General features: G+C 39.6%; 2 protein-coding genes across 2 annotated transcripts; both read left to right on the top strand.

Annotated features, from left to right (window-relative positions):
• Positions 1 to 1,108: 1,108 nt before the first annotated feature.
• LOC137945192 (CBL-interacting serine/threonine-protein kinase 6-like) lies at positions 1,109 to 3,041 on the top strand. The gene has a single exon (XM_068790969.1). It carries the CDS (start codon positions 1,402 to 1,404, stop codon positions 2,707 to 2,709), a length of 1,308 nt encoding a protein of 435 aa, XP_068647070.1. The 5' UTR covers positions 1,109 to 1,401; the 3' UTR covers positions 2,710 to 3,041.
• A 16,525-nt stretch (positions 3,042 to 19,566) lies between these two features.
• Positions 19,567 to 21,134, top strand: LOC137946464 (probable WRKY transcription factor 40). The gene is made up of 4 exons (XM_068792772.1): positions 19,567 to 19,884; positions 19,978 to 20,322; positions 20,474 to 20,590; positions 20,687 to 21,134. Exons 1-4 carry the CDS (start codon positions 19,771 to 19,773, stop codon positions 21,038 to 21,040), a joined length of 930 nt encoding a protein of 309 aa, XP_068648873.1. The 5' UTR covers positions 19,567 to 19,770; the 3' UTR covers positions 21,041 to 21,134.
• Positions 21,135 to 23,941: the final 2,807 nt, after the last annotated feature.

Here is a 23,941-nt window from a genome sequence, read left to right as displayed (position 1 = left end):
CACTCAGAAAAAACCGGTACCCCTATCTTGCCCTACCCTACATGACACGTACTCTATGATGCTGTTGCAAAACATTTCCGTTGCTCCACCACGCCCTTTCCAACTTCAGTTTCCCACTTTATAAAAAAGTGCTGGAGACTGACACAGTGTCCCTCGGTTCTTAAAGACTTGACAGGTCCGACTCCGACTCGGATCTGACTCCCCCTGCCCCTTTTATCATATGTGTACCTGTCCCCCTGTAACCCGGCTATCCAATTTTTTTATTTTTTGCGGCCACCCTTTGCTAGTTGAAAATTCTTCGGCTGCGCCCGCTTTAGACGCTCTGCAAAGTAATGACATCACAATAATTCAATGAAACTAAAAAATAAAAAAATAAAAAAATTGAAATAGAATTTGAGCTGGTTTGTCTCATGTACGCGCTCTATTTTTTACTATTTTCCTGTTTATTTGGTCAATTTTTTGTCCCGAGTCTCGACTTCCTATAAAACTTTTCATTCTCGTTTAATACCCACCTATAATAAAGTGAGCCCACAGTAGGTGGCCCACATTAGAATGTAACATTCTTTATTCCGGTCCACTGTGAATTTGACATGTTAATTCCGAGTCCCCATGTGCAAACTCGGCACACAGAGTCGAGGGTTTGGGAATCTTAACCTTTTTCCAATAGAATTCTGAACCCAACCCGGCCACATGATTTGAGTTTCGTGCCTCGGGAAGCGGGGAGCCAGGAGGACATTTGTTAAAAGAGGACCCTTCCGCATTTATTCTTTAGGAATACGGAAAACGACAGAAACCACAGCAACAGATGCATTATTTGCGTCCTCAACTGACCCCGAATCGGCCCCACCTACCCTACCAGAAAGATGTAAAAACTCCGTGCCTCGCGCGCTACGGTAGCACGCAACTGCCTTCCCCAGAGTATTCCTTCCTTTTTCCTACGGAATAGCCTAACGTTTCTGCCTTTTTCCCGATCCAAGTGTTTCGTCGGCGTACGCAGTTTCTCTTAAGTACCGAAAATATCGACCGGTCGACCCCCCCTGAATCGAACTAACAAGGGCAGTTCGGTAACTTTATCCTCCCCTGATTCACGTATTTTAAGCGTTCTTTGGGAGACGCCCCAGAAAAGAAGAAAACCCGAGAGGTGTCACTTGTTGTGGCTCCGTCACAGCCTCGATCTCTTCGTTCTTCTTCTGCTTCAGCTCTGCACTTCTCCCCTCCGTAGGGAATGCAGCAAGATGAGCAGAATTTCGCTGTCGACCTCTGAATTACCCGCTTGGAAGATCAAGACCAGCGGCAGAAATTGCCACCGGAAACACGTTGAAGACGGGTAGCCGCTCGCTCCCGTCCCCATCCATCCTCCGCTCCCTCACTACCACCCCTCCCTCGAAACATTCGTCGACGATGGATTCTGCAAAGAAGCAGGAGACGCCGAACGTGCTTCACGGTAAGTATGAGCTTGGCCGACTCTTGGGCCACGGTACTTTTGCCAAGGTTTACCACGCCCGAAACCTGGTAACGGGCAAGAGCGTCGCCATGAAAGTCGTGGCTAAAGAGAAAGTGATCAAAGTCGGCATGATGGACCAGGTGCAGCGAGAGATCTCGGTGATGAAGATGGTAAACCACCAGAACATTGTCGAGCTTCACGAGGTGATGGCCAGCAAGTCCAAGATCTACTTCGCCATGGAGCTCGTTCGAGGCGGCGAGCTCTTCTCCAAGGTCGCCAGAGGTCGACTTCGGGAGGACGTCGCGAGGTGCTACTTCCAGCAGCTCATCTCCGCTGTCGATTTCTGCCATAGCCGCGGCGTCTACCACCGGGATCTGAAGCCCGAGAATCTCCTACTCGACGAGGAAGGGAATCTCAAGGTGACCGATTTCGGTCTCAGCGCCTTGTCTGTGCATCTGAGGCATGACGGGCTGCTTCACACGACGTGCGGTACTCCGGCATACGTGGCGCCAGAGGTCATTGGAAAAAAGGGCTACGACGGCGCTAAAGCGGATCTCTGGTCCTGCGGCGTGATTCTCTTCGTTCTCCTTGCGGGATTCTTACCTTTTCAGGACGATAACATTGTTGCCATGTACAAGAAGATTTATCGAGGAGATTTCAAGTGCCCGCCGTGGTTCTCGCCAGAGTCTCGCCGTCTGGTTACCAAACTCCTGGATCCCAACCCGAACACGAGAATCACCATCTCCAAGCTCATGGAGACCCCCTGGTTCAAGAAATCGCTACCGAGAACGTTGAGGCTCCGGGACGGGGACAGGGACGAGGAAGAGGAGAAAAAATCGGAGGAAAAAATGTTGAAAGGGAAAGAACAACTCAATGCCTTCCACATCATTTCCTTGTCAGAAGGCTTTGATCTGTCCCCCTTGTTTGAAGAGAAAAAAATGGAAAAGGAGGAGATGAGATTCGCGACGACGAAGCCGGCGAGCAGTGTGATATCGACGCTGGAGGAGGTAGCCAAGGCCGGCAAGTTCAGCGTGAAGAAGAGCGATACGAGCGTGCGGCTGCAGGGGCAAGAGAGGGGAAGAAAGGGAAAACTGTCTATAGCGGCGGAGATTTTCGCTTTGACGCCGTCGTTTCTGGTGGTGGAGGTGAAGAAGGACGGTGGGGACACTTTGGAGTACAATCACTTTTGTAGTAAAGAATTGAGGCCCGCGCTGAAAGATATTGTATGGACCTCGCCAGCGTCTCAGGGAGAGACTCCTGCCTGAATTATCTGTTTAAAATATGATCGCCATCATCGACGGGGAGACTCGAGTCCAGGCCATGGCCTTTTATTATATGAAATGATATCTTAGATTTGGAATTTCACTTCTTTTCATTTCTCTCTCAGTGTAATAAATAGATCATCTTCGATAGTTCATTTTGCCGGCTTCTTTTAGTTTAATTTTTGTATGATAATGGTGTGTTCATTCATGTTCCTGATCGATTCCTGCCTTCTCAGGCGACTGGGTGAGATGGTGCAATATGGATTGGACTGGTTTATTATCGTTTATGCTTGTTTCATTCTGTTTTTATGTGTAATAAATTTCGTTTTATGGCCTGGATTGTCGTCTACAAGTTAATGGCTTTGAAAATGGTTTGTTAGTCATTTCCTGGAAAAACGTTACCCTTTTTTAACCCGAAAAGAAAACTGACAAGATACGCTGTTAAAAGGCCTCGGAAAGTTTTTCACTTTTACCTCGTCAGAATCCAGCTCGCACGGTGGTCTCTTCCTACGTGTACAGAGAGAGAGAGAGAATTTTGAATTTTGAATTTTGAATTTAGAAAAGAAAGTAATTGATAAGGGATTTATTTATTCTTATCTCTTCGGGCTAAAATACTGATAAAAGATTAACTTCTGTTTATCCTTATCTCTTCCGGGTTAGAATACTGATTAAACAAGGCAATGGGTTAACGTGTCAGTTTTTAGTAGGCGGTTGGTTGAATTTAGCAACTGATCGCTTATTTGGGTATGAGTAGAAGCCACTGGCGTTGGTTATGAATTATGATAGCGTGAGTTGATTAAAGCATAATCTCTCTCGTATAATCTGCTCCAATAATAATACTTGCTTTCAAATTAATGCACCATTGATTGTCAACAAAAAACAGAAAGTAAACAGTTCTTGGATTCTTCTTCTCGGATTCGGTCTCTATTTACTGTCCCTACGTACTTGTATGTTTATTATTATTGTTACTGTTGCCGACACCACTCCAAGCCTTTCTTCTGCCTAAACTTTGGGCATTCAATTTCATTTACGTTCGTCTTCTGTTATCTGAGCCAAGTGCATTATTATTATTCTTGGTAGAACGTAGAGTTGATGTTGCTTTGTTTTTTCCTAAATCTACCCTTAAAATTTATGGTCGAGGGCAGCTTCCATAACAGCAAGTTTCAGCTGGATATTGCAGCTTTACATAATCCATTCTATTCAGTTCGGTCTTTCACAAAGTCTTTGTCCTTAAATGGGGGGAGGGGGGGACATCTTCATCTTCATCTTCATCTTCATCTTATGCATCTATATGATCTTCATCTTCGAAATGGGTGTTAGAGTGGACAACTTCATCTTCGAAATCTTCGAAATAGGGTGTTAGTGTGGACAACTTTATCTTCATCTTCATCTTAGAAGTTTAAAACCATTGATTTTATTAATTATAAAAATAAGTTAATTAAACCAAGTGTTTGAGTTAACAATATTTTAATTACCATTATTAAATCACTAATACAATAGAGTAAATAAAAAATTATGATTAATGAATAAAAAGTATTATATTAATTACATAAGATAGATTTGTATGGTATTAATTAATAATATATTTTGACAAAATTAAAAGTAATTAATTAATAAATGCATACTTAAATTATATTTTATTTACCAGAGACTTAAATATGAAGTTTAATATAGTAATAAAATTGAAAATAATAAATAAATAAATACATATACAACTTTGAAAATAACCTAAAAAAATTTTATTCAAATAACGAGTTCGTGCCTTTAATATTAAAATCAACAAGTTACAAGTTTAGTACATATAAATTATGCATGTTCAAAAGTAATAAGAGTAAACCATCATTTATTGTTCCACATGGAAGTCGATATGGCACCTCGAAATTGTGCGGCTCTTGTGGATTCTAATGCACTCTGCCTCCAAATGCTTGTTACTTGGCTACCCACATCATCAAGATCATCGCAATCGTCGCTGTCTGTATCATCCATTGCACCTAATTGGACCGAATCACCTCCTCCACCAAGCTCCCCACCCGAATCATCATCTTCATCTTCAAATATATCATCATAATCTTATGCACGTATATAATTGTGCTATATGCAACAAGCATGTATAATTTTCACCTGGACCTTAAAAGAAAATGGAGGAGTGCCTTTTAACATTTGAAATCGAGCTTTTAAAGCACCAAAAGTTCGCTTAATAATATTCCATAAAGATGAATGTCTTCGGTTGAATAATTCTTTTTCATTTCTAGGAATATTATCTCCAAATTCTTGCAGATGATATCAGGTTCCTCGATATGGAGCCAAAAATCCCGGAAGATTTGCATAACCAGCATCGACTATATAATAAAAATTATATACCACATAAAATAATTAAAGATAAAATAGATAAAAAATGACTGCATAAAAATATAGTACTTACCTTTAGGTACAAAAATTTTATCTCGACGAGTCAATGCGTCCTTCAGTTCACGGGAATCGGCTGCTGACCCTTCCCATCCAGCAAGTACATAAGTGAATTGCATATCAAATGAACATGCTGCGATCACATTTTGTGAGAGATAACCTTTTCTATTCCAAAACCTTTGTTGATCTTCAAGTGGAATTTTGGCTTTGATATGAGTTCCATCAATAGCTCTAATACAATCCTAATTATACATTTTCAATTAATATTTACTAACTTTGTATATTAATCTAAAATTATTTAGTTATAGGAAGTGATGTTACCTTGAAGTAGGGATAAAACATTGAATTGGTTAAAATCTTCGAGTGTGTGCGTTCCGAAGGCCGTTTGACATAATCAGAGTGAAGTTTGAGGATTGCATCCAACACTTTGTTGAAATACTTACTTATGGTCCAGTTTGATCTATCAAACATCTCTATTGTGACACTATACACTTGTCCTTGACCAATAGTTAGGAGGAAATATGCAAGTTGTTCTTCAACTGAGATGGTCTTTGTGACTGATAAAAACCCTTTACTAGTAAGTATATCTACCAATTTGTGAAATACCAGTTGGTTCATCCTGTAAACTTTCCGAAATTTAACTGGTGATTTGTCTAGTGCCTTTTGCAAATACAATGGACCATTCATCCCACAAGAACGTGGTACACGTCTGTTGCAATGGTACAGATAATATCTTTCCATGGCGATCAACAAAGTTTTGAATGCAACCATAGTTGCAACCTTTTTATCGTCTGTCATAGTATCCATGGAAATCCACAAATTCAATCGCCTAAAATTCATAAACACAAATAAACATCAATCTTCAATCATAACCTATTTGCAATCACACCTATAAACAACCATATTCATCCACATTCCCACATCCTACAATCAATCACATCCTACATTCATCCACATTCCCACATCTTACATTCATCCACATTCCCACATCCTACATTCAATCACATCCTACATTCAATCACATCCTACATTCATCCACATTCCCACTTCCTACATTCAATCACATCCTACCCTCATCCACATTCCACATCCTACATTCATCCACATTCCACATCCATACTCAAAACACCATATTCATCCATGCAATATATAAACACAACAACATATCAAATTTAAATACAAACCATACTCATAAGTCTTACAACGTCATAATTCAAATATCATACCTAATACATAACAATATTCCAAAACAATAGTGTATTTATAACGCATTACAATTAGTTTTCAAAACAAAATTTAAGCCACTCGACCCGCTCTTCCACTGTCATCTCCGTAAACATGACCTTCTTACTTGGCGTATCCAACTATGAAGGAACGCGAAACTTCAATTCTGTAGGCAAGTTCGGGATTTCCCTGAGGGCTTTGACCCAATCTCTTACAATATCGTCTTTCATCATGAAATTCGCAAATGTCTTAGCAATTCGATCTATTGCATCAAAGATTCTTCTACTAGTGTCATTATCGGGCATTTCGGTTCTCTTTCTACGACGACTTGAAGATGACCGTTTACTTCTTTCAGATTGATTACCTAGAGACTCATTCATGCTTAATAATGGTGATGGAGTATCCCTAACTATATCAACATCCTCTGGCTCATCTATCGGGACATGTTCCGATTCATGGATCACCTCTTCGCCCTGATCTACAAATGTTACAACTCCTGACCCTACCGCTATTGTGTTTCCCACCACCACAGCTAATTTGTCGTACAAGGGGCAGCCTTCACGTCTATACTTCTCAGCCATCTTTATGCTCCTACAAGAATAAAACATTATTTAGACGTCTTGGAATAGAGTTATTCTAACGTGACAAACATAAAAAATATTTTATAGTACATCATGTAGTCAAGCCATACAGATTTACCAACCTTTATGTAATAAAGCCATACACAATTACATGCAGTAACTCGTTGTGTGGTTGCATCCCAACCAAACCCACTAGTGTTGATACGGCTCGTTACCGTTTGATATGTTTTCTTCCATGCTCTTGTCGATTCTTCACCTGCTCTACAGTTATTTTCATGATTGTGTCTTCATTGAACTTATTTACACAGTCCATGTATACCTCATGCTTCCACACCCCGTTAGGCAACTTGTTCCCTAGATTGACCTGCTCGACCAAGAGATCGAGCATTTTGCTATCATCATCGAATGTCCAAATATCATATGTTCGACCACTTGGTTGTCTTCTTGCAGCCATGTATAATCTAAATCCGAGACGGTCCTCACGGAAAAAACTTTACTAGACAACCTTTACTCGTCACTGAAACACAAACCATAAAGAAAATACCATGTGGTGGATATGTATAATACCCGAATCTCCTCACCACATGGTAAAAATATTCCATAGCACTTAAAAAATTCTCAACAACATTCTCACACATTTCAAAATTAATTAAATTATTTTCACTAATGTATATGCACTAAACAATGAAAACACACACACATCACGTCCAAATTCACAGAAGACCCTCGTAGAGCCCCATATAACTTCGCTGTCACTATGAACTGTACCTCGTCAGCGATAGGGGTCGGGTTTCGTTGGCTAATGGATGCACGTGTAGGCGACTCAACCCTACTTGAATTGGATTAAAAACCCCTAAACACTAATTTTAGAACTTAATACTTTAAAAGCCATAAACCCTAAACCCTACACCCTAATTCCAAAACCTAAACCTAAAACCCCCAAAACCTTAAGAACCATAAACCCCCTAAACCTTAAAAACCCTAATCCCTAAAATACCCTAAATCCTTAACCTAAACCCTAAACCCTAAACCCTAAAACCTATCACCTACTAAACTCTGAACCCTAAACACTAATTCCAGAACTTCATACATTAAAAGCCCTAAACCCTAAACCCTACACCCTAATTCCAAACCCTAAACCCAAAAAACCTTACAGCTTAAAAACACAAAACTCCCAAAACCTTAAAAACCCTAAACCCCCTAAACCTTAAAAACCCTAATCCCTAAAATACCCTAAATCCTTAACCATAAACCCTAATTACTGGACCCTTAAATATCGAGCAGCAAACCCTAAAAATAATCCATACACGAATCAAGAATTTAGACTATAAACCGTAACCCTAAATCCCAAAATAATGCACAAATAACCCCCAATTGCGCACTGAAAATAAATTTAAATCAAATAAAACACTAATTTAAGGAAAAAAAATTGGGTTTAGGCATACCTTCTGAAATTTGTGGAAATCCGAAGCCGAAGGGTGAAATTGATACTTAATCGAAGTAGATATTAAGCAATCGATGCCCAAGTGTCCAAAATCGAAGAAAATCAAACGAAATCGGAAGGTATTTTTGGGGGAAAGGAGATTAGCCAGAGAGAGAAGGGAGTGGGAGGCCCAAAGGGAGAAGAGAGGGAGAAGACAGAGAAGAGAGGGAGAAAACAGAGAAGAAAGGGAGGTCGGGAGGGAATAGAGAGAGAGAAGTGAGAGAGAGGGAGTCCGAGAGAAGAGAGGGAGTCACGGAGACGAGAGAGAGGGCAAGGCCGAGAGAAGACCGAGAGATGAGGCCGGAGATGAGAGGGAACTGAGACGGTGGCCGGAGACGAAGGACGAGATCGATTTTATGGCAGCAGCGACTTCAGAGGCACAGGGAGACGAGAGAGGGAGAGCGGGAGAGAGGAAGAAAAAAATGAAAAAAGCGAGCGTCGCCTGTCCTTCAATTCGAAGAAGATCAAACAAGGCCTTCTTCCAAATGATCGAAATTAAACTGTGGAGATGAAGGACCCCTTCATTTCCTTGTTAAAGTCGTAGGCAAGAGTACTTCCCAGGAGGTCACTCATCCTAGAATTACTCTTGCCCAAGCTCACTTAACTTCGGAGTTCTGAGTCAGATACCTAGCCAATACAACCCGAAAAAACTAGCCGTTTAAAGTGCGGAAAACCAAGTACCTAACTCAGACCACAAATTCTAACAAGAGTGGACGGAACCACTCTGACACCCCTACATCGAGATGAAGCTTTATCTGCGCTCCACTAACGACTTCAAGTATTGAAGAGCGTTATGCGGTTGAAGATCATCTCGTCCTTCAAGTTGACTAAAATCGCTTACAATTTTGCTTAGGCAACCTTTATTTTCTCAACTAATCTAATTAATTCTCTCCAGTTCACTATTCCATTTGTCCTATTCATGTTAAGTGAAAGCACTGAGGAACAATAACGCGCAAGAATTCAATATCGGTCCGGTGTGGTGGGAAATTTCTTTCACGTTTAGGTACATAATTTTCAATTTCTTACATGAAAATGGAAAGATGAATGGACAAATTGTTCGACCTTTTTTGGGCAGAGGTATATTTACAGAAGATTGTAGATTGACGTCTGTATTTGTACCATCCCAAGAATGAGTTAATGATGTTGTCTTTACTACTCCTTTCTGGTTTAACTTTTCTCATCCATTATCAGTCTCGGACAGAGACACGATGAGCATTGAACTGCCTTTGTCCCGTTAATACTAGCATGGTGGGAAGTTAGTTCGAGGTCATCCTCACGGCCGATGTAACGACAAAGCATCCGAGGAGGTAACCCCCCCTAAGGCACCTGCTGTTGAGGTGAAGAGCTGATCATTTAAGCTGTAAAAGAGGGTGGGGTGGCAGCCCCATGTGGAAGTTAGTTCTTTACCTTCTCCTTGGAGCTACTGAAGATCAACACAATTGAAGATTGGAGTTAAAAGTCAAGCCTAAAGATTCTATAAGCCCATATAAAATGTGTAAAACAAACTCATTCAGAGGGATGAGTGAGTGACCTTCCCCTTGGAGCTGCTCAAGATAAATACACTTGAAGATGGAAGTTAAAAGTCAAACCTTAAGATCTATAATCCCATATAAAATGTGTAAAACAGAGTCATTCCAATTTAAATTGCATAGTTAAAGAACATAGAGAAATAAGTATATCATTAAAAATATCAATAAAGAAAACATCATAAATGAGATGTTGCCATTAAGAAATTGATAAAATATCAAAAAGGGTAGCTAGAACATTATCAAGATGATTTGCAATCTACAAAACATTAAAAATGTTTCAATTTAGATGAAAACATGTGGCATATTAAAATTATAGATTTACTGTAGTTTTCTAATATGTACTTCTAATCTAACACAATTGAATGTTCAACTTCATATATAACATGTATAACTTCTAAACACTATCAAATCCAACCACAAACTAAACACTATTAAAATTATAGATTTAAGCATCCAACCACAAACTAAGACCATATTAGCTCACCCGCTCTCTAAACACTATCAAATCCAACTATGTTAATGAATACAAATTCAAATTACACGATTCATTGATTAGAACCACCACTACATAGACAAAATACAAGAAGTTGCACAGAAATGCATAAACATTAGAAACAACAAGAGGAATTCAATGAAAAATGGTTTCAAAAACCTTGCACACAAATTGTTCGAATCACTAGGAATACAAAGCAAAAAATAAAATTTCAAAAACGAACAATGGAATGTTTATAAAACATTACATCAATACCACTATATCAGTAGAAACTCAATCATGTATGTCAATTGGATGATCCTTGTTTCACCTCATTCTCACTTGCACCTATCTCTCAAACATTTAGCATATATTGGACACACTACTTTCTGATTTATGAAAAAATACAATAAAGAAAGGAATAACAGGAAGTGTGTGAGCTAATTAGTATTTGCTACAATGGGTTCGTCTACCAAAATTTGCATGACAAAGTACAAATTATTAAAACACAAAAAAGAGGTTATTGATTGGAAGTCATCATAATCCAATGTTGGCCAAGAAATGCAGGTCAACGGAAGATAGTAACTCTAATCCTTTTGTCACTTTCTAAAAGATAATTTACAAAAACACAAAAATCTGAATAGCAAAATCTGAAACAGCATCTAGGGCAATTTGAATAATAAAATATGGAGTCAATCACATTAAAGAAAAGAAAATTACAAAAAGGTAGACAAAGTCTTTAGGTTATGAGAAAATACATTGGCAACTGGTAGAGAGAATAGCTGAAGAACGCCAAGAATGGATATTCTCACTAGAAAGAGATGACAACAATTGGCATGAGGCAGGTATGATGGAAAAACACCTATTTACATTAATCATAAAAAATTACTTTTAGCATCAAATTCAAAAATATTAAATCATCTGCATCAAAAGTAGCAATAGTATAATTTGTAAAAATACTAAGAGTAAAAAAAAACAACAACATACAAATATTAATTGCATTGGATACCAAAGTGGCACATGAAAAGTGTGGATAGGATACACCTATGGAATATTTTGAGTAAAGAAACCACCAATAATTTTTCTGAGTTCGTTTTTTTTATACTCAAGGTAAATGGTAGATGTCAAATGACTATCTCAAGTAACAACTCTCTTCTAGTGCAAACATTTACTGCCAATATAAAACGCAAGAGGCAACCTTGCTCAACTGGGCAAAACTGGAAATCTAGTTCATTTTGATTCTTGGACTATAAACGAAGTGTAAGCCAACTAAATGCAAATTATGATGGTGAAGATCAATATTTCACAATTTATCCTTTGTTTAGCCCAAAATTGTTGTGCTTCAAAGAAAATACTTTAATGTACCACGGTATCCCACAAAAAAAAATAAAGAAAAAGATTTCCATGCATAAATACATTATCATAACCTAATTATCAAAAATTAAAAAAATTGAAACTAAATAAACCCACCAAATGTAATTCATAAAGTAAAGAAAGTCAGAACAATGTAATCATAATTTCATTACAAGGCCCAGGCAGAGCCCAAATTTCCTGGGTTGAGCCCAATTGGTTGTGTTTTAAATAAAATACTTCAATGTATCAAATACAAAACAATCTGCCCATGCAGGTTTAAAATCTGCACATATTCAACAACAGCTCGGCTTCTCTCCAAATTTAACAAAATTCTCTGAAACTTGATGTGGTCTGTTGTAGTAACTACACCAAACTCGCTCTATCAAAAACAAAATGATAATTACTTACCGAAACAGAATCAACGGAGAAAAAGAAAGAAACGAACCTTTCACAATTCCAAATAAACAGAAGAAAAGGAGAAAATGGGCGTTCGCGTACAGAGGGAGAGATCGTCCATGTTGGCCCGTAGAGCAACAATCGGAGGCAACCCAGAACCTATTTTTGTTACGACCCGCAAAGGGGAATGGTGAGGACACCAACATTTGGCCATTGTTGTAGTTACAAGAGATTTTCAGAATAATACTTTGGAGACGTCCTTCATGAGCCCTTCTCCGTCTGCCTTCTCTGTGTGCGCCGGATTTTGCAAGGCCCCGTACCGGTCTAGCCTATCCTTTTCCCCATCGGTTGCGTTGCCCACCTGCATGGAGTGTCGATACGCCTGTTCTAGCAGCCTCCCCATCAGCGCCGGACTTTGCGGGGCTCCGTCTGTGTCAATCATCATGTGCTAAATTTTGCGATGACATGCTAGCTGCCGTAATTGAATAAGCCCTGTTGAACTAAAGTCGGGAACCATTTCTTTGGTGTTCATAACATTGCTTCAATAGCCCCCGTAGCTTATGTTACTCATCATATTATTCACATGAAATTCAAAAATCATGTCTTCAAGATGATATATATACTTTCCTTGCACGCCACACATTTAGAACTTAAATTATGATTGAAGACTTCCTTAAAAACCGTTTCTCATACGGGGGCCGATATTTCTCAGTACAGTGATTCTTGAAATAGTTTAAAAGAAAAACAAGAAACGTTAGTGAGATTATCTTAATGCTTAATGTGAATAGTATGGATGACGGTGATGCTAAATTCATTCACTTTTAGTTTTCTCAATATTTCACAACTAGTCAAAATATTCTCACAAGAATTAGCTTTTCAAAATTGTTGAAATGAGCTGTAAATTATGTAATTTGTTACTGTAATTATAGGAAACAATTTGTTTCCTTGATTTATTCATGGTCCTAAGATCTAAATTGGAGCTAAATTAGGTTGTAAATGTATTATAAAAAGCATCCATGAGGAGAAGAAAAAACATCGGAAAATCATTCTTTGAATCTTTGTTATTGCTTTGGTTACTTCATTTGACATAGTATCAGAATGGGAGAAGTCTTCTATCATCGCCGTGGACGTAGAATTTGTCATATAGCCGAAGACCAGAGCAACAACTCTGTCGTCGGAGGAAAGGAAAAAAAACATAACATCGTCACCATGAACGAAGAAGATGGTGTGTGTTTTATTTTTTTCTTCTATCGTCGCATAACACCACAGAACTCCACTGGAACTCACCAAACCGCTTCCGAACTGCCGCTAAATCACCGCTTGGCTTTCCGGCAAATCACCAGCCCGGTGAAGAAGGAGAGCTTCCTTTGCCATCGCCGTCAAAGAAGACCGGTGGAATTTTTGAAAGCTGCTGACGTCAAGCCACTACTCGGCCTCCCAGCAAACTATATCGTCGTCGACAAAACCAGAAGGACTGTCGTCTCCGGAGATGAAGACGACGAAGTACACGTAAAAAAAAAATCGCTTAACTTTGCTCTTATTTGATTATTCTGCCGACCAAGACTCAGACCGAACCAGACTACTTCCCGAATCGGACCCAAAATCGGGTCAACCCAACGGATCAAACCCAATTCCCATACCAGACCAGAAAAAAAATTTTGAATCAACCCAGAGACAGCCAATGGGAGCTATCGTCCAATTTCTGTAAAATCTGACAACCGGGTATGCACTCACTACGGGGAAAAAAGTCATTCGAACAACATTGTTATGAGATTATTGGTTATCCGGAGTGATGGAACTTCTTAAAAAAACCTCAGAAAAAGATTGTTGCGAAAAAAATGTTACCTATGGAAAATGTTGCTCATCCAGGTATTATCTGTAAATCATCAGTATTCTCTGTATATTCTAAGAATAGAACTTGGATTATGGATACAGGTGCATCCGATCACATGACGAGGGATTCCAGTCAGTTAAAATTTGTTTTACCTTCTCCTCAATCTATTATTTCCACTGCCAATGGTAGCACTTCTCCTATTACTGGGGAAGGATCAGTATCTTGTCTAATAATCTTACATTAGATATTGTCCTTGTTGTTCTTTCTCTTGAATACAATTTGTTGTCTGTTAGCCAAATTACATCAACTCTTGTTTGTACTGTAACTTTCTGGCCCTCATTTTGTGTCTATAAGGACATTCTAACCCGAAAGATTCTTGGTTATAGTGCTAGACGGGGTAAACTCTACTATTTTGAGTTAACAGAGAATGGGGGATCGAAAACCAGTCACACAAATCAAGCTAGTAGTGAAGACAATGCTCAAACAACTATATGGTTATGGCACCGAAGCCTTAGCCATATTTCCTTTGGTTATCCTAAGAAATTGAGACCACAACTTTTTTCAGGTTTGAATAATTTAGATTTTCATTGTGACACTTATGAACTGGCTAAGAGCTACCGTATCTCATATATACCGATTTTGAATAAGAGTTCTGAACCTTTTGAGGTCATTCATTCTGATGTTTGGGGTCCTACAAAGGTTCCCTCTATTTCTCGAGCTCGGTATTTTGTGACATTTATTGATGAATGCACTAGAATGTCATGGGTATCCCTACTTATAAAAAAGAGTCACGTGAGTCTAGCTTTCCAAAAATTTCACCAAATGGTACACACTCAGTACCAGAAGCAAATTCATGTTTTGCAATCTGACAATGGTACTGAGTTTGTCGATGCTTCTCTTGGTAATTTTCTGAACAATCATGGAATTCGTCATCAGACCTCATGCACCTATACTCCCCAACAAAATGGATTGACAGAGAGGAAGAATAAACAACTTTTGGAAGTAGTGCGTGCCTCTCTCTTTGGCATTAACATGCCTCGGTTTATTTGGGACGAAGCTATCAAATTTGCTGCCTACCTTATCAATCGAACACCTTCTCAAGTTTTAGACTTTCAAACTCCTCAACAAAAACTACACTCCTTAATTTCAATTCCCCATCTTCCGAATCTTGAACCTCGGGTTTTTGGGTGTACTTTATATGTTCATATCCCAAAACTCTTGCGAAATAAACTTGATCCATGAGCCAAACGATGTATTTTTGTTGGCTATTCTGATTTTCAAAAAGGATATCGCTGCTATGATCCACACACCCGAAAACTCCATGTAACTCTAGATGCTTCTTTTCATGAACTAAAACCTTATTACTCAGGGGGAGTCTCTCGGAATTCTCTTTAGGGGGAGAGCTCAAGTGAAGAGAATGTTCAACAAGAGAATACTGAAGGGTTGAGTTTATTGAGTTACAAGCGGTGAATGAATTGTTTAAACAACAAGAGAATAATGGAGGTGCTGAGTTAGAGGCGGTGAATGAATTTTTTAACCAATCAGGTCGTCATGATGTGCAACAAGAATGTGCTCCCAATCATGAAGCCGAGAGTGAATCATTAATTTCTCATGAAGAATCCTCAGAGTTGCCTCCGCCTGCACCATCAACTGAAGAATCAACCCGGAACGTTCCTCCTCAGGTAAATACGAATCATGTGTTTGATGAATCTATTGAAACATCTGTTCCTACGAAAAATATAACTCCTAGATATCCACAAAGATTAAATAGATGAGTTCCAAAGAAACATTATGAACCTGATCCTGGAGCTAAAACCAAATACTCAATCAACAACTATGTGTCCTCCCATAGGTTGACTAAATCGTATGCATTTACTATTGACCAATTATCTAGGGTTTATATTCTTAGTAATGTGTAAGATGCATTAGGTGATCCAAAATGGAAAAGGCGATGAACGAAGAGATGGAAGCTCTACAAAAGAATGCCACTTGGAATTTGTTTCACAACCTAAAGGAGTGAAGACAATTGGGTGTCGATGGGTGTTCATAGTTAAACTCAAACCGGATGAAAGTATTGAAAGATATAAAGCTCAACTAGTTGCAAAGGGATATATACAAAGGTATGGGATAGACTATTAGGATACTTTTGCACAAGTAGCTAAGATCAATACAATTCGCATTCTTATATCTATAGCAGCAAATCGAGACTAACCTCTGCAATAATTTGATGTTAAAAATGACTTTCTCAATAGAGACTTAGAAGAAGAAGTCTACATGGAGCTACCACCCAAAGTTAAAAGTGGTTCTTTATGTCAAGGTAAAGTATGTAAATTGAATAAGTCATTGTACGGGTTGAAACAATCACCTAGGACATGGTTTGGGAGATTCTAGGCTACAATGAAGGAGTTTGGCTATAAGTAAAGTAACTCAGATCATACTTTGTTTATAAAACACAAAGAAGAAAAAGTAACAACTTTAATTGTGTATGTTAATGATATGTTCTTGACATGAGATGATCCATGTGAAATACGAGCTTTACAGAAGTATTTAGCCACTAAATTTGAAATGAAGGATCTCTAACAACTTAAATATATTTTGGGAATTGATGTGGCAAGATCGAAACATGGGGTAATCCTTTCACAGCGAAAATATGTGTTAGATTTTCTAGCCAAAATCGAAATGCTTGATTGTAAACCTGTAGAGACACCCATAGAAATGAATCATAAGCTCGAAATTCTCCCAGATCAAATCCCAACAGACAAAGAGTGTTATCAGCGATTTATTGGAAGATTAATCTACCTATCACACACAAGATTAGATGTAGCATATGCAATGAGCGTTGTGAGTTAGTTCATGCATACGCCAAGTGAAGAACATATGGAAGCGGTCTATCAGATCTTGAGATACTTAAAGAGTGCTCCAGGAAAAAGGTTTGTTATTTGCAAAATAATGTGTTAAATTCCGATTGGGGTAGAGGTCAGACAACCAAAAGATCCACGTCTGGTTACTTTACTTTTGTAGAAGGTAATCTTGTCACGTGGAAAATAAAAAAACAGAAGGTAGTATCAAGATCAAGTGTTGAAGCTGAATTTCGAGGTTTGGCTCATGGTGTATGCGAATTGTTATGGATAAGAAATATACTGAGGGAGTTAGGGATTGAATTTGTTGAATATATGAATCTCCACTGTGATAATAAGGCATCCATCGAAATTGCAAAAAATCGTGTTCAACATGATCGGACTAAACATGTTGAAGTTGATCGTCATTTCATCAAGGAAAACCTCGATGCAAAGATTATATAATTTCTTTTTATTCCATCCGAGAGTTAGTTGGCTGATATGCTCACGAAAGGAGTATCAGGGAAAGTATTTCATGGTATAATTGACAAGTTGGGCATGATTGACATTTATGCACCAACTTGAGGGAGAGTGTTGAAATGAGTTGTAAATTGTGTAATTTGTTACCATAATTATAGGAAACAATTTATTTCCTTGATTTGTTCCTGATCCTAAGATCTAAATTGGATCTAAATTAGGTTGTAAATGTTTTATAAAAAACCTTCTTGAGGAGAAGAAAAAACGTCGAAAAATCATTCTTTGAATCTTTGTTATTGCTTTGGTTACTCCGTTTGACAAAAATCAATCTAAAAGCACCACTCTGCAGTTCATGGAGCCCTTCCATATCATTCTTAAGTCTCCTATGATCTCGTCGACATTGGACCTCTTTATCTTTACGCGATGGCCAGAATCCATGCAACCTTTCAAATCTCATCTTCAACCCTCGTGTTACATTCTCTTGACCACCCCACACCACGTCAAAATGGATGAGTCGACACAGCCATCGCACCTAAAGTTTTCCTTCCAGTGGAAAAATGACGACGTAGGTGCACTTTCGTGCAAACTCACGTAAGAGCTGATCTCAAGACCTGACATCATCTCAGACGTGTTGTCCGCCAGAGACCTGGAGCTTAGCTTCAATGGTGGCAGGTAAGGGGGGCAAGAGAAGACTCAACACTCGAGTAATCTTTTGTCCCTTTCATTTCCTGGCGATTTCTCATTATTTCTTTATATTTTCTTTAAAAAAAAATAATTGCAGTCTGAATCTAGTTTCTACAGCGGGAAAGTAAAATGGACAAGTTGACTGCCAGCAGAATCTGTACTTCTTCGTTTTCTTCATCTGCGTCGATATTCCTTTCAAACTACATCCGCCCATTTGGACATGGGATGTGTAAATGGGTAGGTAGCCTGGTCAAGTCTTCTCTCTATCAAATTGTAAATGTAAGGCAACCGCTGTAAGTTTGATTCAGACTTTGGAATTCATGCACTAGGACGGGGGCAATAACCTAGGCAAGATTATCTCAGCCCTGTTGCATCCACTTGCCTCAGGTTCAGCTTACCTCCACATAATCCAAGAAGATTCTTGATTCAATATTCAACCAAAATTTTATGCTTATGGCGTCTGGTCCATGCTCATGGGTGGACATTTTTCCTGTAACAGCACAGACAATTGAAACGAATCCGAGGCCATTTTAATGCACATAGATTAGCAGAAGTTAGGGAATTAATTTTGTATGGGAGAGAGTCCACGTTAGGCGGGAGTTAGGCGCTTACAAGTACCCAAAAAGAGAGCAGGAGGAAGGAAGTGAGAGAGACACTTGAGGCGAAAGGATAATAATATCAATATTACTAGAACCAGCTCTACTATGCACTTGAAGAGGTGGCTTTGCCTAAATTATTCCCAAGTAGATATAGTCTTGGAGAAACTCACTTCCAATACGTTCCTTGCTTATGTTAGACTGAATAGTTAACGATAATGCTAATTCCACTTTATCTACTAACCCATCCTCACTTCAGTAGAATTATCAACACAAAAAAAAAAAAGTGGAAGGGGATAATGGTGGTCAAGTTTATCGGCGGGAGTTGTCACTCCTAATTTATTACGTCGCTGTGATGGCGTTAGCCAAAGAAGCATCCGTGCGAAGCTGCCGAGGTGCACGTAATCAGCAAAAATCAGTAACGACTGAGAGTAAAAATCATCTCTCTAAGTCAGCATTATCCAACGGAAATCCAACACAAAGGACGGTCTCGGCCGCGCTCCTCAGATTCCATGACTGCCGACTTGTCATGTACCGGCTGGACCCCTCCTCCTGGGCCATGGCTGCACGTTTTAATAATTTGAAAGCGATTAATCGACGGCCTGGATCGGGGAGCGCAACGCATCAGTGTGGTTCCCACCAGAAACCAAGTTGTCTGGATAAACCACGATTGAAGTACGGGACCATCAATTTGGATGCTAGCGGCGTCGGGGTCCTGGGTCAACCCCTGTCGACGATAAAATAAAGGAGACACAGTAAATAAAAGATGAACGGGTTGAAAAACGTGACCCAGAAAGCGAACCCACCAGCTCAAAGTCACGAATACTGGGTTGGCCCTTCGGTCAAGATGGAATTCCCTGTCCTTTGACTCAGCTCCTCCCACGCCATGACCGACATAGTCTTGCGTCTCCTCCACCAATCGCACTTTCTGTAATTATAATCTCTTCATTACTTTTAACAACTTCAAACCCTTCCGAAACTGGATGCGATTCGCCCTGACGATTCAAAGCTCATGTCCCGTTCGTAAGATTCATTTCACCTTCTGCTCTTTCCTAGGTCTTTTCCTGTGGACGGCGCTTAATTCATGTCTATATAGTCCTCCTCCCCCCTCCTCTTCTTCCTGGTCTGTCTGCTGCCTGCCCCCTTTTACATCAGTTCCCTCGCTTTGGTCCTCTCAGCTGAATTTCCAGACATGGAATCTGCTTCCGTGGATGCCTCTCTCAGCTTGGATCTCAATATGATGGCTCCTGCGGGCTTGAAACGCGACTTCACTGATCCGGCAGGGAAAATCTCAGCGAAAGATGAGGTGGGTATATGATTCTTGTTCTGTTCGTTTGTCACGGTCTTCATTCATCTTCTTCAATATTTTGACGTTCTATAATTCGTTGCTGGAGAACAGACGGTTGTCTTGGCAGCAGAGTTGAATCGAGTGAGCGAGGAGAATCAAAAGCTCACCCTGATGCTTAGCGTGATGTGTGAGAACTTCTGGGCTTTGCAGTCTCAGTTGAAGGACTTGACTCCCAAAGCTCTGGAGAAGGAGCCCGCTTCGTCGAGGAAGAGGAAAGAAGAGAGTCTTAGCCTAGATGACTGGAGCAAAGTTGCAGTTAACGGTAATGGTGTTAATCTCAATTCTCGGGTGGATAGCAGCTCTAGTGAAGAGTCTGCGTGCAAGAAACATTGCAAATCTCCCAAAACAAAAATTTCCAAAATCATTGTCCGCACTGATCCATCCGATTCAATTGTGGTGCGTCCGACACTACAAATTTATCTACTTCTGTAGTTTATTTTATGCCTTTCTGAAACCGTTGAATCATAAAACTGAAGAAAAAAATCGAAATAATCGGAATTTTAACCAATATCTACTAGTCCTCACCGAGCAAGTTTCTTGCACACAGATGGTGAAAGATGGATATCAATGGAGGAAATACGGGCAAAAGGTCACCCGGGATAACCCATGCCCCCGAGCCTACTTCAAATGCTCCTTCGCTCCATCTTGTCCTGTTAAAAAGAAGGTAAAAATCTCTCAAATCTTCCTATCTACTTCAGTTCTCATAAAGCCCGTTGATCTGGACCCGAGCTAATTCATGGTCAAAACTAATTCTCTTCAGGTCCAAAGATGTGCAGAAGATCGATCTCTATTAGTTGCAACATACGATGGCGAGCACAACCACCCCCACCCTTCTCAAGCCAATCTGCCTAAAAGTTCAAGCTATGGGGGAACGAGCAGCCCGGTCCCCCTTCGCTCCGCCAGCCCTACCGTCACATTCGACTTAACGCAGCCACGGTTTGTTGAAGAGACCACCAGTATGAAGTCTCAGCAAGGGACCAACTCCGCTGGAAGCCATCAGTTTCTAGTGGAGCAAATGGCCACTTCTCTGGCGAAGGATCCAAAATTTACGACGGCAGTCGCTGCGGCCATTTCTGGAAGGTTTCTACAACCATCTCTCGCCGGTAAGTGGTGAGGGACGGAGAGACACAAATGTAACTTGTTCTGTACATAGCAAAAAATGCAAACGCTGTTTGAGGCTTCGGAAATTCTAAATGAGGCAGCTTACATTGTTCCGACTAAGAATTAACCTTAGAATTTCACAATTCATGGAAAACCTAAGAATTTACCTATCATGAATTTCGAAAATAACAGTATAAAATTCATTGAATAAGAATTAAACTGAAGTCCAAAAATCTTATCCCCAATCTCATTCACTCGTACAAACCTTTAGTTTACACAATCACAGAGAGTAATCAGAGAGCGGATGAGCCAGATGCAGATAACTCCAGTGAAGTTTACGATCAAACCTCTATTTATAAGTCAAACTCCTATCAAGCTTATTGGCTTTTGTAACTGCTGATAGATTGAATAATTACGTAGCAAAAACGAAATTGAGTTTGATAGTTTCTAAAGCGCTGAAAGGTTTTGCAAACAATCTTGCAGGTTTTGTATCCAAAACCTCTAGCAGTATCATCATCTCTTGCGATTTTAATTATGTGAAAGTTCTTAGCAGTATCATCATCTCTTGCAATTTCAAAAATCATTTCCATGAGTTATCCTTGTGCATTTGCGGGGCCTTCTACCGCCTTCTCTCCTCTTTCGAATCTCATGCAATGTATAGGAAGAATACTACCTCTTATATTAAGGAAGGCACCATTTGGGTTAGATCAGGTTTCTAAACACACATCTTGACCTCCAAAAAACTTGGGGCTATTTAAGAAGTAAAAATAATTTAATAATACTTTATAAATAGTTATATATTTATTCAAAATTTAATATTATAAATAAATAAAATTAAAACAAAAAAGTAATTAAACTATAGTACTATTTAAAAATTAGAGAAAGTGGCGATAAATTAAGTAAACAAAAAATGAAAGAGAAAAAAAGAAACAAAGGATAGTGAATAAGTGGTATTTAATTAATGGTAAATAAAAATCGGACATTGAAAAACAAAACATAATATTTTGTAATTAAATTAAATAAAAAAACAAATAAAAAAATTGAAACCAAAGGTAAATGAAAGCACAGCAAAAATAGTAGTCAACATGACTAGAATGCAACTCACCCTAGATTGTGGCCCCTAAGGGTGTGCATGAGTTAGATTGGGGTCGGAGTTTTTGAAAACCCAAACTTGAACCCTAACCCCAAAACGTGACCCCTTTAAGAACCCAAAACTCAAAACTTTGATCCCGACCCAATCCCCATGCCTGTAACCTCATCCCCACCCCATCCTTGCCCCAACCCCAAATCTCCAATCTCCATCTCCACCAGTCGGGTATAGGGAAACTTACACCAGATCCGAAACCTGACAGATTTTTTTTCAGCCCAGTCCTTAACCTCCGGGGTGAAACCCAAGTTTTTTGGGTCGTTTTAAGTCTGATTCTGAATAAATCCAACCCAACACCTCCTTCCCTGCACTCATTGAGCAGAAAAGTAAAAATAGGAAATGCAGCAAGAAACAAGGAAGAAGGGGAAAAAAGAAACGGGAAGGCAGAGTGAGTGGGAACCAGGAAATGCAGCAAGAAACAAGGAAGAAGGGGAAAAACGAAACGGGAAGGCAGAGTGAGTGGGAAAGTTCCCACTCCTCTTCTGCAGGCTGTCGGCCACTGTTCTGTGATGATCGGTGAACATTGTAGGAAGTGATTATGAAATGGGGCTGAAACTGGCAAAGCCGATCAATGATAATGTAGTCAATGATGTACACCAGTAGAGGAAAATAGAGCGTGAAGGTACAGAAAACAGAAATTCCAAAACTACTCAGTTTTCGTAGTAACTCGAGATAAGAAATAGGGTTATTTCTCTCAAGTGAAATGATAGATTGATTGATTTGGTAAAAAAACAAGATTTTTTACACAACCTAACTCTTCTCTCGAGCGGAACGATGGAGCGATGATTTGCTTGGTCGACTTCAAATTTTTTATAGAAATAAAAAACGACAAAACTTCATTAATAAACGACGTGTTAGGGACAGGTTTGGGCCAGCGTGACAGAATGGAGACCGAAAAATCAGACTAATTAGATCATCTGCAACCACCTAATCTGTGGAATGATGCCCCTGTTTGAACCGTTAGGGTCGTTTTTCTACTATTTAAGCGCGACTTTGTTGGTTTCTACTTTCGAGTTTCACTTTCAGCATCAATTAATGGAAGACGATTAGGCAACATAAATCAATGTCTGTCGATGTGAGAACGGTGGCAATGTTGTAATATTGATCAGACATGACTGCCGCTCCTCTTCTTTCTTCTCCCTCAGTCGATTCCTGCGCTTAAATCCTCCCGTGAATTGTCGCCCCATTCTCCCCACTTCTCACAAAGGTATCCTTTCCGTTTAGATCACGGAAATCTGTAAAATCAGCTGACCTGTGCTTAGCAGTTTGAACTCGTCTTCTGTTCTTCTTCCTATGAGTCGACTTTTGCCATGGAAGCAGCACCGAAAGGGTACATGAAGAATGTAGGCATCGCAGATGTAGTAGCCGTTTCAGTGTCCGACTCTTGCTCAATTTCGTTTTCCCCGTTGTGAGATCGAGAGATGATACGCTGCGTCTCATTTGACCTGAAATTCTATGTAACCCGTTTGCTTAAGAGGCCGAGGGGACGAAACGAGGAGTAGGCTACTCGGCAAACTCCGACTTCCTCTCTACCGTGATATATAGACTATAGTCTCCCTAGTCTCCCTTCATAACGTGAAGGTTATCAACGCACCCACCAACTATGTTCCACCTAGCAACCTGCCCCCATAAAAATACGTTTCTTGTTTGAATTGAAATTCTCTTGTTTATGTTTCTATATGTAAACTAAATTCGTATAAAAAGCCATTGTCATTCAAGTGAGGAAATCTTCAAATTCTTACCATCCAAAACTGGAGTGATTAAATT

This window comes from Aristolochia californica, unplaced genomic scaffold (assembly GCF_029961685.1).
Source record: "Aristolochia californica isolate CCGP_79_NKW_82.1479 unplaced genomic scaffold, dmAriCali1.0.hap1 SCAF_12, whole genome shotgun sequence".
NCBI lineage: Eukaryota > Viridiplantae > Streptophyta > Magnoliopsida > Piperales > Aristolochiaceae > Aristolochia > Aristolochia californica.
Note: the sequence above shows the minus strand (reverse complement) of the source record. Positions and strands in the feature narration are given on the sequence as shown.